The 17,042-nt window shown below is 32.8% G+C and overlaps 2 protein-coding genes across 2 annotated transcripts; both read right to left on the bottom strand.

Moving 5' to 3' along the window:
- Positions 1-197: 197 nt before the first annotated feature.
- LOC101210967 (cytochrome P450 81Q32) lies at positions 198-2,860 on the bottom strand. The gene is made up of 2 exons (XM_004151820.3): positions 1,955-2,860; positions 198-956 (listed from the first exon to the last, which is right to left on the bottom strand). Exons 1-2 carry the CDS (start codon positions 2,825-2,827, stop codon positions 330-332), a joined length of 1,500 nt encoding a protein of 499 aa, XP_004151868.1. The 5' UTR covers positions 2,828-2,860; the 3' UTR covers positions 198-329.
- Positions 2,861-7,928: 5,068 nt separating this feature from the next.
- On the bottom strand, positions 7,929-13,582 carry LOC101204413 (cytochrome P450 81Q32). The gene is made up of 3 exons (XM_011651729.2): positions 13,514-13,582; positions 10,231-11,172; positions 7,929-8,818 (listed from the first exon to the last, which is right to left on the bottom strand). The coding sequence occupies exons 1-3, from the start codon at positions 13,580-13,582 to the stop codon at positions 8,165-8,167; spliced, it is 1,665 nt and encodes a 554-aa protein (XP_011650031.2). The 3' UTR covers positions 7,929-8,164.
- Between the last annotated feature and the right edge of the window lie 3,460 nt (positions 13,583-17,042).

The raw sequence follows: 17,042 nt of genomic DNA, 5'->3' as shown, positions 1-17,042 counted from the left end.
TATTTTAGTTTTTATATTTCACGTTTTTTTCTTTAAATCATTTTAGGCTATTTTTTAATTATTGTAGAACATTGATTTGATAGATAATTTTAGATAAAAGTTTTTAAGGAGATATTTAAAGTTTTTAATGTGTATGCATATAATACACAAATATAAATATATAAAAGCTTGAGAACATTATTTTTTTATTTTTACTGTTTGCTGAAGGTAGATTTATATATTTAAGTTCTGATTATATATTATATACATAAAAGCTTGAGAACATTCAAATCACATTATTTATTCAAGCTCTAAATATAACAAAGGCTGTAACCACACGCTTGTAAGACTTAGTCCAAACTATTTGATAGAAGTTTTGCCATAACTGGACGAGGTTTACACATGGTCTCCACAGGCTTCACTTTGAGAATGGTGATACCTCCATATTCAGTCGTGTCTACGTTATCATATCCATGTTTTTTCCACTCATAGCATTGAATCAATAGACCCAAAGTCAATCCTACAACACGTAAACCCATAATTTCTCCAGGACAAGCCCTCCTTCCAACTCCAAAAGGAATGAGTTTGTTGGTCTGTAACTCATTCCCTGCTCCCAAGAATCTCTCTGGTCGAAAACTAGTTGGGTCATCCCACGACTTCGGGTCTCTGTGAATTGCTGAAGCATTGACCAACAACATCGTCCCACGTGGAATGTTGTAGCCTGCGACAACGCAGTCGTCAGAGGAATAGTGTGTGAGAAGCATCGGGGCTGGAGGGTGCAAACGAAAGGTTTCAGAAATAATGGCTTGAAGGTAGTTGAGGTTGGCGACATCTGTTTCCTCAACGGTACGATCTTGACCGATCTTGGTGTCTATCTCAGCTTTGGCTTTGGCTAATACCTCCGGATGGTTGAGTAGTTCAGTCATTGCCCAGTCCAAGGTCACAGATGACGTGTCTATTCCCGCACGCAACAAAACCTACACAACAACGTCTTTTTTAATATAATACTTGAAAACCAAAGCAGCACAAAATAGTAAGACTTGGATAAAACATTGTGTTTTGCTTTGGTTCAATTTTGTCTTTTCAAATTTTTTTATTTTCGTTTGTACTTTTTAACTTCTATACATTCTAGTTCCTCAATTTTGAAATGTCCATTTTAGTTCTTTTTAATATTAAAATGGGTTCCTCTTGATGACTCAATCCTTATTTATAAAAGTTTAAAACGATTGCTATAGAGATAATCGTCCATTTAATACAATATTTGGCCTAAAACGGAATCCGCTCCCTTTCTGAAACTTTGTTTCCGACATTTTGGGCCGTCGGTAAGAAAAACTCATTTTTATACAAAATAGAATCTGTTTAAAATAAATTTATGATGAAATTGTGTGAACTTTTCATAGTAAATGAAGTGCAATATTCCAATTAGAAAGAAATAAAGTATAGTTATTGAAATTATTGAGAGCAAAACAACTTAGCAGCGGAGAAACTTGATGGGAAGGGACTTTGGTGAAATTAACAAAATATACTCAGCCCATGAAAGGCTCATCTACCTCTTTCTCATTCTTTCTTTCGCTCTCTCTCCCTTTCCTCAGTCACAGATCACTCTCCACTCCTCTCTCACACCCGTAGTTGTGGTGTGTGGTTTGCGATAAAGTTGGTCACACCGGAGAAGAAGAAAAGAGAATGAAAAAAAGGGAAGAAAATAACAGTTTTACCAAAGTTGGTTGCGTTGGAGAAGAAACAGAAGAAGGAAAGAGGACAAAAAGACAGAGTTTCGGAAGTTCGTCCAGGAAAGAAGAAAGATTAAAAGTGAGCATTTTTACTTTTGATTAGTTCATAAAGTAAGTGAAATCAACCAAACTCTTCCGTTCTCCATTTGCTTAACAATATTCAAGTTAGATCAACTCTATTTCAGTCTCCCACACTGAAAAGCAAAATCCGATTAGATTAAACAAGAAGAGGTTGGATTACTAACCAGAACAAGCCCTTTGATGATCTGATCGGTGTAATATTCCGGTTGCGAGAGCTGTAATTCCAGAAGCCGATGAAGCAGAGAACTCTGTTCTTCTCTTCCCAATACTTTCTTATTCCGATGTTCATCAACCAATTCCTGGACAAATCGATCGGCCCATATTGCCGATTTGGCCAAAATCTTCTCATATCCACCAAACCCAATCCATTTCATAATCGGCATGAAATCCACCCACTGCGAAGTTCCTCCCTGACGCGAAACCTCATCCATAAGCTCTCTGAACTTCCTCGCTTCCGCATCATCGGAAACCTTCTCCCCGTAGTACCTCTTTCCGGCCACGACCCTCATCACGATGTTGAAACTCAGTTCCGAAAACATGGGTGTCAACTCCACCTTGGCGAATGATTCCGAATGGAGTTTGACCAACAATCGCTGGATTTCATCCTTCCGGAAGGCGAGAGACGCGTTGAGGCGCGTCGGGGAGAAGATCTCCATGGCGGCGAGGCGGCGGAGGTTCCGCCAATGGTCGCCGTAAGAGGCGGCAGCCATGGTGGTCCAGCTGTAGCCGAGGTATTTTCCGCTCAGCAAACGCGGGCGGTTGGCGAATATGAGATCGTGTTTGGTGAAGCATTCTTGGGCTATTTGGAGTGAAGAGACTATGACAGCAAGGTGAGATCCGAATCGGAGAGTGAAAATGGGTCCGTATTTGGCAGCGATGTTTTGGAAGTTCCGGTGGGTTGGGCGTTGTAGGAGATGGAGATGACCAATAATCGGAAAGGAGGGTGGGCTGGGAGGCAGATTTCTCCGGCGGGTTCTGAGTTGTTGAAGTAAAAGGAAAGCCAGCAAGAGAAGAAAGAAAGAAGAGAGAAAATCCATTGGAATTTGTTTGATAGTCGTTATCAATGAAAATTTGGCTTTCTTAATGGGTTGATGAACATAATATGCTGCCTCTTTTGCCTACATGTGGGGGCTACTTATTCAATAAGAATTTGCCAAGTGGCAATTTGCAATATTATAATTGATCTTGTCGTGGCCTCATCATCTCACATGTTAACTTAATTAGGATTAACTTATAAAATCTCTTCATTTTCAAACTATTTCCATAAATCCTCTTATCTAAATCCCTTAACTAATTACAAACAATTTACACAACATAAAGGAGCATGGGTCATATATTCCGCGGAACGTCGTTCTTGCCAAGGTTGGATGTCTTTTTTCAGTCTACTCAAGTCCAAACCATTAGGACCCCTTAGTGGTTCTAACCACGGAGCACGCAGATCCCAAAAACGCATAGTCTCTCCCCCAAAAATGACTTCTCCGGTCGGAGAACGCATTAGATATTCTTTTTTATCACAGATAGACATAGATACATGTCTATATATCTCATCTTACAATTGATTATAACAAACATATAACAAGAGATAGACATAGATATACATGATAAAACGCAAGAAAATTGAAGTCTTTCGACGCACAAAAGCATCTCGGGAGATATATGAAAATGCGTATGGAAATTCTTTTTCGATGCATGCATAAATCGATGTCGGGATCGGAGTGGAGGAAAATGAGTTTGTAGAGGATCTCTCGATGTATATAGGTGGAGTTTGACGGTAAAGATCAGACGATGGACGACGATAAAAATCTTCTTCCTCTTTCAGAAGCCTGAAATCTCTATCTCTCTTGTTTTTCGACTAGCTTTCATATATGTAAAACAGATCCAAAAATTGGTTTTCAAACAGAAACTCGTGATGCATTCCAACAAGCGTCAGGAGTTTCCTCACAAACCTTGATGCCATTATGCATGGAGTCGCAAGAAGTTTTAATTATTTTTATCATTTTCCTTATGTCGATGTCGCGTCTGCCGTTGTAAAACTCATGCCGACGTCACCATGCATAGCGTCGGCATAAGTGAATTATTTTTAATTATTTTACCTTATGCCGACGTCGTCGTACATGGCGTCGGTATTGCCTGGCTTTCCTAATGTTGGCTTCTACGACGTCGGGAGAAGCTTTTTCTCCTGACGTCACTTTTCTCAGCGTCCGTTTTATGCGTCGGAAAACCATTTTTTTCTTGTAGTGAGAAGAAAAAGTAAAAATTCATAATCATAATAACAATGTAAGGATAGACGATCGTGTAGTGAAATAGTATACTTTAAACGATCGCGTTGATCATGATAATGATCGTGTAGTCCAATGTAAATGATCATGAAAAGCATCAAATCTAACGATTGTATAATACAATATACACGATATCGTTTACATTTTGGTATACACTCGTCTAGAATTGCAACGGTACATAGTTCTATGTTAAAATTTGTTACTAAACTTATGAACAATTTAGAATTCTTACCAAAAATGAAATGGTCTTGATAATGAAATATAGAATTCTTACCAAAATATTCTAATATTCTAAACAATTAAAATAAAAATGAAATTTAGAATTCTTATCGTAAACAAACACATTGCGATCTCAATAGTGAAATATAAACAATAGCGAAAAAACTTCAAATGATATTTAAACGATTTTGATATTTTCGAAAATGAAAAAGATGAAAAGGAATATTGAAATAAACAATCGTGAAATAGTTTCAAACCATCTTGCCTAACATAATGAAAATGGAATAGGAGATTTCAACAACCGGATCTTATACTCAAAATGCCGAAAAAAGAAAATGTAAAAGAGGAGATGAATATATCACAAAGAATAAAAGAAGTGAAAAAGTACACAACCAACGAGAACATATATGAAATTTACAAAAAAAAAAAAAGTAATGGAATTTAATTGACTTTTTCTTATTTTGTTATACGAATTTAGTCCTGAATGTTCTGTTCTTGCAAAAAAACGAAAAAGAAGAAAGAAGAAAGAAACAAATTGGGTACAGATTCATTCAAAGAGTGTGGGTTATGTGGAATAATCGTGCATACGGTGTTAAACGTGATTTTCAATTAGAGGGAAGTTTTGGAATTAAAACGAACTAAAATATCACAAACCAAATCGAAACCAACATGATTTTATTTATTTCAACACTTTTGCCATAATTTCTCAATTTAAAAATTGGATGAAATCAAATATATTTGAGAAAAAAAGGCCTCATTCTTAAAGGGTTACACTTCAATCTTCATAATATATAGTTGCACCTTCAAAATAGCCACACTTCTTATGGTAAAGATGTGCCTTCTTTGGTGGCACCTACCAACTACAATGAATGAAAATAGTCCTAATAATATTTTACCAACTTCATTTCGTCACTATAACTAAAGTACTTTTCATTTCTTATAAGAATTAAAGAGTTAGGTGTAAAGTCATTTTAACACTTATTAAGTTAACATATGTTATATGTTTGGATTAATATTTTCTATTTATGCAGCATTATTTTAGGTAAACAAATGTTATTGTTAATAAAAGCTATAACGGATAGAAATTAACATATATATATAATTTCATTTTCAATTACTAATATCTTAAGAAATACGTTTTTTTCTACATACATCCATGTTAACCTCTAATCATAACACTTGTTTATAGTTAGGTAGCTCTAAAACTTAAGTTATCTTTGGGTTTGAGATTGTTAAGTTTATCTCATTGGTTTTTGTCATGCATAATGCATTCAAAACAGACAAGATTGAGTATGAGTATGTGAGGTGTTATGAAATCAACCATACCCAAAGTTTGTTTAGCTTTTAATTCTAAACAATTCAAAATCAGCAAGTCTTTTAATTCTTTTTCGGTACCGTAGAAATTTGTTTAGCTTTTTACCGGTTAAGTATTTATTTACTTCGTTTTTCAATTCGTAAAGTAATTTAACGTTAAAAATAAGAGTTTTTTCTAAAAAAGTTTTTAAACCTAAGTAAATGTATGCTTGCCAGTTTATAAACGTTAAGAATATGAGATTAGTTGACATGTTTTACTTGTCAAAAATTTTTTTGTTCTTGACATGTATTATTCATTAAGAATAATTAATCTTGACACCTATTATCTGTCAAATGGAAGCTTTTCTTGATGCTTAAAATTTGACAACTGAGTTAATTCTTGACACATTTTGCATGTCAAGATTTTTTCTTTTAAATGAAAAATTGTACAATTTGAAATACCCATATAATTATATTGTACCTGTTTTGAAGTCCAACAATGATTTACAACATGCTCAACTTTAAACAACACATAAGCAAGAATTTAAGTTTTTAATCAATTGAACTATTTAACTCTGAACACCATCTCTGGTGACCATTTTCGATCATCCATTGAGTGTCATTTCTAACAACTCCGTTGGTTAACTTTTGGCCACGAACTTCGACAACCGCCACAAACCTTCAAAAATTAATCAAAATGAATTTTTGAAAAACTTTCACTACAAGAAACTAGGAAATTTTCGATGTCGCGACAGGACATTGGGAACCAAAACATCGATGCAAAGGACCAATACCAATGCATGCAATGTGGCGTCAGCTTAGAGGGGATCAAGCTCGATGTCACAATTCAAAATGTCAGGCTTGATCCGTCCCTTTCATTGTTTAAAATTTATCATCTACCTTTTCCCCGACACACGTCAGGGAAAAGTAAAATATTAATTTTGTTCTTAAACCCTCCTCGATATTGGGGACAAAAATGTCGGGGAAAGTTGAAATAAATATGTAACTGTCGCGCTTTCCTCAACGCATTGGAGGATGACATTGAGGAATATTTAAATGTTAACCTTTCCTTGACGTCACTGTACAAACGTCAACAGTAGTATAAACTAATGTCGACGTACACTTTGATTGCGTCGGGGAAGGTTAGTAATAAATTTTAGGAAGGTTAGTAATAAATTTTATGGATTAATAATCTTTTTCTGACACCATTAGTGAAATGTCGATCTTGGTTTAAACTAATGCAGACGTTTCACTTTATGATGTCAAGAAAAGGTTTATTGGCCGACATTTTTGAACTGTGTGGGCAATTTCTAACTCTATTTGTTGTTCTGTGTTCACAAAATACAGAACACACAACGAAGAAAGAATACAAAGAAGCAACGTTCATCTACAGTCGTTCTTGTCCATAGGTACATACAGTTGTCAGTTGAGTTAAACTCATGTTGGCCTGCTTCTATAACTTCTACAAATTTTAAAAACCCTAAAATTATGAACTTTCAATTCAATTCATTAAAGTTGAATACAATAACTAATTTAATTTTGATAAAGTCACTTATTTCAATCTAATTATAATTACAAGAGTTAACTTTTAAAAAAGTAACATTGTATTATTGATGAATAAAAAGTAATGGTTAGAAAAAATAGTAAATATTTAAGAATATTATTAATGAATATCGTGTTTTCTAAACCTGTTAGTGAGTGTTTTCTAAGCCCGTTAACTTTGATGAATATCATTGGAAATAGTTTTTTCTTAATGGGGATATCATTTTTTTTTCTTTATGACCTTGTCCATTATCTTTTTTTTGGTCTTTGTTCATCAAGAAAATGTAGACCCATCAACAAAATTCTAAGCCCATAGATATTCTAACTGTATCTTTTCTTTTTTTACTTGCAAACTCCCTTCACTCAAGAATCTTAGGCTCCCCTAAGTGTTTGAGAAATCCTTCTCTCTTGAACCAACTTTAGTCTCTAGTGTAGTATATTTTGTTGTCAATGCACTCTCCACATAAACTACTCACAAGATTTGTCATCACACTCAAAGAAAGTTGTCAGGTACAAAAACAATATTCCATAAAGCTTTTGTTGGAAGAACAAGCAAAACAACATGTGTGGCAACGCCTAGCAAAAGAAAGCCTCTTGGGCTTGAGTTACAGAATGGAGCTAAAGAGAAAATGTCCTCAAAATAAATTGACAAAGAACGAGGAAAGGAAAACATCCAAGCGAATTAATATAAGGAAAGGAATATATATATTTTGCAAGTCGAACTGCAACAATCATGACATCTACTGAGACAAGGTTACTCTGAAACATATATTTTGAAACAATCACAACAACAGCCCAAGAGATATAAACCGGAGAACTTAAGAACATATATTCATCCAATAGGAAATAAAATAATTAAGTGAAATTATGCATTTACATCTATAAAAAAGATGTAGTCCTTTTAATTATTTATATTCCAACAATTTGCAAAATAACCCATTACAAAATTTGAGGTAATCCTATTTATACAAATTAAATTTATAGTAAATTATATAGAGCAATAATATCAAGTACGAAGTCTTTGAAAATGTTGATTCACACTTACATTCCATTTTGAGATATATTTTGATCAAACTCTCTTTCATCACTAAACATAGCCTTCATGATTGGACGTGGTTTGCATTTGGCTATCAATGGTTGAGCTTTGGGCATAGTAAGTCCTTCACCTTCACTCATGTCAACCAATGAAGAGCCCTCTCTTTTCCACTCAAAGCATTGAATCATTGTTGCCAAAGTTAAGTTAGTCATCCTTTGGGCTATTCCTATACCAGGGCAAGCTCTCCTTCCCAATCCAAATGGTAAGAATTTATATGACTCGACTCCAATAGGGTTCGTATGTCTTTCAGGCTTAAAACTAGTGGCATCTTCCCATAGGTTGGGGTCTCTATGAATAGCCCAAGCATTAATTATTACAATTGTGTCACGAGGTACATCGTAGCCTCCAATTTTACAATCTTCAGAAGAGCAATGTGGAACAAGCAAAGGAGCTGCTGGACTTAATCGAAGAGTCTCAAAAATTATTCCTTGTAGATAGGTCAAACTTGGCAAATCAGCTTCATTAACTAGACGCTTTTGTCCAACAACATTGTCTATCTCAATTTTTGCTTTTTCTAACACATCTGGATTGTTTAGTAGATGAGAGAGCGCCCATTCTAAAGTTACAGCTGCTGTGTCGATTCCTGCTATTAATATGATCTGCCAGTTGAACAAGTAAAAAATATGACTTTCTATGACAAAATATCAAACTTAAATTAAAGCAACATAACAAATTATCAAACTTAAATTAAAGCAACATAACAAATTTTGATGATGTTTAACTGTTTATCAAACTATGACTATGATTAACAAGCATTGAGATTATCAAGAATTAACTTTTTGTTCTAAGACATTTCTTATTTACAAAATAGATTAAAGTTGAAAATATAAGAAAAATGGAGAAAATCTATGCATGACTCTTCTTTCTAATAAAGAAAAAAGAAGAAAAAAAATCGGTTCTATTGCTCAAATTATAGTTTATTTATGCAATCGTTCCCAAGATAAGTTTTATTTTAATATATAGGGATTGTTTGCAAATATAGTAATTAGATTTAAAAAATTAGGAAAAAATTATATCATATGATAATGTTTTTTTTAAAAAATAGTCTATAGTACATTTTTTTTTGCATATTGCGACAAATATGATAAATAATTAGATATATCAAGAGGGCTATTAAGGACTATTAAAGTACTATTAAAGTACTATCTACTTTTGCAATTTAGAGAACGTAGTAACATGAGTCTTATTATCATAATTTTTTTACTTAATTTTTTTTTCAAACGTTCCAAAAAATTAAATTTATAGCAGTATTTTAAAAATATTATTATATACTTAATTATTATTCTTAAAATTACTACCCATTATAATGCGCTAAGAAAATTGTCAAAAATAGTAAATTTGATAAAATATTTAATGGTAAAAAACAAAATTTTCAGATTTTTATCAATAATAAACATTGATAGTTACTGATATATTTTTATGAGTGACATTGATAAACTGTAACAGAAATCTATTAGTGACCATCATTGATAAAATCCAAAATTGTACTCTAACTTGTAAATATTTTAATTTATTTTATTGCTTTTAAAAATAGTTCGTGCATACATGCTCGTGAAAGATTTTAAATGAAAAAAATTAGTTAAATATTTAGAATAGAAAATTTTCTTTTATATATGATATAGATCCGATATATAGACTCATATAGACATATGATACGCTAACAGATGTATCGATTCCAAATATATATATAAAAAATTCATATTATTTGTTTACTTCATTTTATTATATTAAACATTCCTATTTTTTAAGCATTTTTACCTCTCTCTCATTTTATTTCTTTATTCAACAAATTAGTTTCCACTCCCTTTACAATGTATTAAATAATGAAAACAAAAGATAAGAAATGATTGATGGAATTTGTATTACTTTGACTTTTCAAACTTTTTAATTAATGGAATTTTTTTATAAAAAAAAAGTCAAGAAAATACAACACAAACTAAAACTTATCACTTTGAAAATGGCAGAAGAAAAAAAGAAAAGCAGGAAATGGTAAATGAAGTGAGATACATACTTGTATTAAGCCTTTGATAATTTGATCACTATGATTCTCCGGTTCAATTTTCTGCAACTGAAGTAAACGATGAATCATAGTATTCCCTTCACCACTCTCATTTCTCATCCCATCAACTAATTCTTGAAGAAGAACATCCATTGTTTGTCCAAGCTTCAATATCTTCTTCTTCAACCCGCTCGGATCAATCCAATTCCAAATAGCTATAAAATCTCCCGGATTCGACGCCCCTCCCACAGCCATAATCTTCGTCACCATCTCTCTAAATTCCTTAGATTTTCCCTCATCCTCTTCACAACCCTTCTTCCCACCCATCATTCCCATAATAACATTATACATCAGATCTAACAACATACTCTCCATCTCCACTGCCCGGAACCCTTCCAACGACGAACTCCCGCATAATCTTACCATCAACGCTTTAACTTCTTCCTCTCGCATTCTCGAGAATAGATTTATTCGACTCGTTGAGAATAACTCGAGCGCACCGATTCTACGTAGGTTTCGCCAGTGTTCGCCATATGGGGCAACAGCCATGGTGGTGTGGTTATATGCTAAGTGTTTTCCTGTGTCTAATAAGGGTCGGTTTGCGAGAATGATATCGTTCTTTGTGAAACATTCTTGGACGACGGAAGGGGACGATATGATTACTACGAGTCGTGAACCAAATCGAAGAGAGAAGACATGTCCGTAGCTTTTGGAGAGGTTGTGAAGGATTCTATGGAGAGGATGTTTGATGAGATGGAGATGACCAATGACTGGAAGACAGAAAAATGGGGTTGGAGGAAGGTTTTGGCGATGAGGTCGAAGAAGAAAGTTGAAGGCAAGAAGGAGAGAGAATAGTGAAAGAGAAATGGAAAGGATGAGAACATCCATAATGGTTTGATGTTTTTGCTTTTTTCTTTGGTGATGTTTATATAAATGGGAAGCTAAAAGGACACTCTTTTCCGGAGAAATTAAATAATCAATTACTGTGTGTGAACGCAGAATTTTGGGGCACCCGAGTTTGAATTGATTTACACAATTGAAATGAAGAATCTTATAATAATATAATATGAGATGATGTTCAACCTTAGATTTTGATTGTTTATAATTTGTCGTAAACTTCCAAGTAGGAAAAATATGTTTATTATTTTAGCTCTCATATCAAAACCAAAATCTAAATACAAACAATCTAATAAATAAAAAAAATGGTTTAAATTTGGATAGCAAAATCTAAATGATTAACCAAATCTAAACTATCGTATACCAAATATATTATGCAAACTAGGTGTCAATTATTCATTTTTGGTATTTTTCATGGTGGGTTGGTAGGTTTTTTCTCTTCTCAAAATTGTTCTAAATAGTGTAAATATTTTACGTTTTTATTATATTTTTTAAAAAACTTCTTTATTATTGATAATTTTATTTTGAGTTTTCAAAAATATAACAAACCACGAAAATATTTACACCTTATAAAACAATTTTGAAAAAGAAAAAAAAGCTCACAATCCCACAACGTGAAATAACAAAAATATTTTATGATTTTGGTCATACATGAGCAAAAAACTTCTAATTTATACGTATAATATAGTCTAAAAGATCGTTTTGATATTCATACACGATCATTCAAATCTTGGTAAACGATCGTTTGAATCTATCCGTTATTTGTCTATATGTGATAAATAACTGATCGTTTAGATATTGGTATATAAGTGGACCAATATCCAAACATCTAAACGATCCTAAAATGATCTTGATACACAATCTTGATATTGGTACATGATTTTGATACACAATTTTGGTATTGGTACAAGATCGTTTAGATTTAGTATAAGATATAAACGATCATGTACCAAATCTAAAAGATCTTATACTAAATCTAAACGATCTTGTATCAAATATAAAAGATCTTGTATGAAATCTAAATGATAATGTACCAAATCTAAACAATGTACCAAAATTTAACGATCTTGGTATACAATCTTGTACCAATATCTTTTAGATATTAGTACACAACTGTTTAGATGTTGGTAAACTATCGTTTAGATCGATTGTTCAATGTCTGACGGGTGACCGACATCTATATAAATGTTATTATTGATATATGATGTCAGTCATCTTATATGTCGATTTTCGACCGACATTATAGTCAAACACCTTTACTAATGCATTCTTCAATGTCGTCGGCCAACTAAACAAAATGAAATGAATTATCCGACATAAAATAGGAAAATGAAAAACCAGCAATTGAAGTAAAAACAAAAAACAAAATTGACACCATTACAATTTTTTAACAAGTCCTTCTATGTGCGGACTTTTCACATTTTGGCGCTATACTCGTATTTCCAGCTTATTATCGTTTAATTATAAGAAGAAAAAAAACATAAGCAAAGTTAATAACTCATTAAACTAACAATATAAAAATGAAACACTTTATTGGCTGACATAACTGTAGGATAGTCATACAATAAGAATCAACAACGTGCCTAGAGAATATTATGTGCATAAAGTAGTCAACAAAGACATAATTAATAGAAACTGTTTACCGTTAGTGAACTTCCTTACGATGTACACAATAAATAAGCGAGCAAACTTGAAGTATATATCAATCGGTGTGATGAGACAACTAACAACAAGAAAAGTTAACATTAAAAATCAATAGAGGCAGCTGAAAGCCTCAATGGCCCTTTTATACGGTCCATGAATCGACATTAAAAAATATAGTCACAAAGAAACTCTAAAATTTTTTTCAACTTTATCTTTGATAGATTTTGACAGATTTTTCAACCAAGTTTCTATCAGCAATCACTGTCAAAGATTTTCTAATGTTGTCGATGGTGAAAAATTTTAGGAGAGTTATCTTTGTGACTAAAATTGTGATTCTATAATGTGTATTTGGTTAAAAATCACTTCAAAGATTTGACCATATTGTCGAGGGCCGAAAAGTCTTTGTGACTATATTTATGATTTGTTTAGATAAATATATTCACTTGAAGTTGGTTGAATGTTATTTAACAGATTTTGTTGATATATTAATGGCTCTTTTTTTTTTTTTCCATCTTTATTTTCTTCTATCATCCTAAGACACACATCCCATATGCTTCAGCAGTTGGGAGCTTGATTAATTTATGTCATGGTATGTACGAGACTTGATATTGCTCACGTTGTTGGTGTTGTTTGTCGTTTTTATGTTCAATACACTCTTAGGAAAACAACATTGGGAGGCAAACAAGTGCATCATGAGATATTTGAGAGGTACTTTCTTTGAAGCTCACATTTAAGGGTGGAAAGTAAAACTTACTGGGTACACTGATTCAAATATGGCAAGAGATTTAGACAATATAGAAAGTCTACATTTGGTTGATGACATTTACAAGTGGTTAGGGCCTTGGTAGTCAAGGTTGCAGAAGTGTGTTGCACTTTCTACAACTGAAACATAATATATTGCAACAACAGAGGCTTGTAAAGAGATTTTGCAGATGAAGCACTTTATACAGGAGCTTGGCTTCAAACAACAACGATATGTGTGAGGTATCATTGGTTGAGAGATGCTTTAAATGATGAATTGTTTGAACTTGAGAAGATATATATTGATCATAATGGATATGATATGTTGACGAAGAATCTATTAGGAAAGAAGTTTGAGTTTTGTCGTTTCACCACGAGAATGACATGTTCCTCCACATAGTGAAATAGAGGAAGATTTGTTGGATTTATTTCACTTTTTTTAGTTAAAGCTCATTAAAGCCCACTTAGGCTTTAGGTTTTCGTTATTAAATACAAAACATTTGCAACCGCCAATTATATGAGTGAATGCACGCAAGCTAAGAGAAAATTAAAAAGGATACAACATGCAGTAAGTGAGTTTTCTAAGAGAGATATTTACCATCTGACTAGTAGTGTTTGTTAGCCATTTGAGGATCCATTTGTTTTTCAATCAAGTTGAATATTTTATCATGTGTTCTTGGCACGAGCTAGGGTCTTCTATTTTGGATGGTAGGGTTTTCTAATTATTTATTCACTATTGCTGTCATTTGTTGCTAGTATTATTAATCTTGAGAAGTCTATTGTGTATTCCTCTAGTTGTGACTAGGAAGACTTATCTGTGTTAGAACTGATATTGGAGGTGAGTATTGTGGCCTTTTGATGATTATAGTAGAAATCATGGTATTCAACAACAAAAGACACCTCCTAAGACTCCTCAGTTAAATGAGGTAGTCGAAAGATTGAACATACACTAGTTGAGAGGGTGATCAAATGCTTACTTTCAGAGTCACAGTTTTTGCAATATAATTAAATTGTATTCAATACTTCACACTAAAATGATTGCAAAAACTGTACGTCTTGTACATGTTGTAATTATTGTACATTTTTTGAATTTCAAACCATGTGTTCTTTTGGGATTAGAAGTTCCAACAAAATATGGCGTAAGATACAAATATATCTTACGATCACTTGCACGTCTTTTGTTGTAATTAAAGCTTTCGCTCATGTTCCTAAAGATGAGAGATTGAAGCTTAATGCAAAGACTAGACATTGTGTGTTCATAGTCAATGATGAATTCAGCTATAGACTATATGATCCAGTTCAGAATTAAAAACTCATAAGAAGTCGAGATGTTGGTGTTCATAGAAAACCAAATAATAGTAGACATTAAGAAGACATATAAAATAGAGTACGAGCACATACATGATCTGATTGACTTAAGTTCAATTTCTTTGATATAACCTTCTACACAGATAGAAGATGAAGTTCAAAATGAATAGTTTGTTTATACATATGAGAGTTTCGAGCAGGTTGAGGCAAAGAATAATGTTCAAGAACAGTTGTCAAAAACAGTAGTTCCTATAGATGTTTTTCCTCAAAAGATCTATCAAAGATCAATATCTGTTATCAAGATATTCAACTAATAAGTATTTGTTATTAATTGACGGGAGAGTACCTGAGAGTTATGAAGAGGCCATAGAAGATGAATACAAAAGAGAGTGGAATGATGCAATGAAAAATGAGATGGAGTCTTTACATACAAACCACACTTTTGAGCTTATGAAGCTGCCCAAAGGAAAAACTGCAATGAAAAATAAATGGATTTAAAAGTGAAACAAGAAGAACATGCCTCAAAGTAGTGTTACAAAGAGAGATTGGTTGTTAAATGGTACAATCAGAAGAAATGTGTCGACTTTGATGAAATTTTTGCTTTAGTGTAGTCAAGATCTCTTTCATACACGTAGTTCTGGGTTTTACAGCTAGTCTTGACTTATAGAGGTTGAGTAGATGGGTGTTAAAGATAAAGAAATCTATATGCAACAGTAAGAGGGTTTTGAGTAGAAAGGAAAAGAGCATTTGATGTATACCCTAAAGAAAAGTTTTTATCGGTTGAAACAGGCATCGAGGCTGTGGTACAAGAAGTTTAAGCCAGTTATGGGGAGTAAAACTACAAAAGACTACTCCTGATCATTGTGTTTTTTTCTAGAAATTTCATAATCATGATTTTGTTACATTATTGCTTTATGTATTGATGACATTTTGATTATTGACCGGAATGTTTCGACAATTAATAGTTTGAAAAAACAATTGAGCAAATAATTTGTCATGAAGGATTTGGGGTCAACGAAGAAATTCCTTGAAATAAAAAAGTTTGTGACAGAGCATTCAAGAAGTTATACATGTCACAAGAGCAATACACTTAGAGAAGGTGTTTGAACATTTCAATATGAGTCAAGCAACATCCGACAACTTTCACCTTTTTTGTGATTAAATTTACCTTCGAACATCAACTTGTTTATGCATATCTATAGGGATGAGGAGTGATTTAATTAAAAATTGTGTTAACCTCATTTTCTTTCTTTGACAGTAAGTGTCATTTGGTGTGGTGTATGCCATATTTGGAAGTGTCAAATATGAAAACAAACAAGAGGAAAAACTTTAAAACACATCTCAAATACAAACAAAATTTGTAACGTTTCTACCTACTAACACCTAATAAATGAAAAGAATGAAATTATTTCACGTTTAAATTTCAACATTTTAAAGTTCTAAAATTTATTCGTTGGATCTCTCCTTTTTGAAGGAGTATGTTTGGATGTGATCTTAGAGGATCAACTTTCAGTCAGGTTCTTTAATTAGTAAGTATTGCTTGGTTGGATAAACATGGGTGATAGACTTGTTAGGAGGAGGAATAAAGTAGTTTTGAAAAGTACTCTAAAAAAAAATGAGTAGATTGAAAGTTATTTACAAAAAATAGTGGAGTTTTTGTCTTACTCAATTTAGTCTTTTGGGAAGACTAAATCTCTCAAGATTCGGTTGTTATAAAAGACTGAAATATTGCACCTAATGCCATGTGGCGAACAGTGTAAACTCCATTTTCAATCTTTGACACCGTTAACCCTTTTCGACACCAAGAGTGAAAAAAAAAAAAAATTAGTTGCAAATGGGCATCACCTTAGAGTCTAATCACAAATATACTCACAAACAAAATTCTCCTAAACATTTTTCACTCTCAATAGCCAAACAAGCCAAAAAAATAAACATGGAGACTAAAAACAGAATTGAAATATATAAAACACTTATACATTTACTCATTATGTCTACAGTATTTTTTTTTTTAATATCTAGAAATGACCATCTCCATTAGTGGAAGCTTGAAGTCCAAAACTTGGAGTGAAGAGTAAGACTACCCACAAAAGCATAAACATATATGTAACTTAGTCTATCTGGGTTTTAATCGACTTAGCTCGATTATCTTCCTTAATGCAGGTGTTTGATTAGTATGTAAACTGTCAAACCCAATTATATATATAAAGTCTTCCTAAGTAGTGAGCTAAGGGTTA

Source organism: Cucumis sativus, chromosome 2, assembly GCF_000004075.3.
Source record: "Cucumis sativus cultivar 9930 chromosome 2, Cucumber_9930_V3, whole genome shotgun sequence".
NCBI lineage: Eukaryota > Viridiplantae > Streptophyta > Magnoliopsida > Cucurbitales > Cucurbitaceae > Cucumis > Cucumis sativus.
The sequence above is the reverse complement of the archived record's forward strand: the minus strand, read 5'-3'. Positions and strand labels throughout refer to the sequence as shown.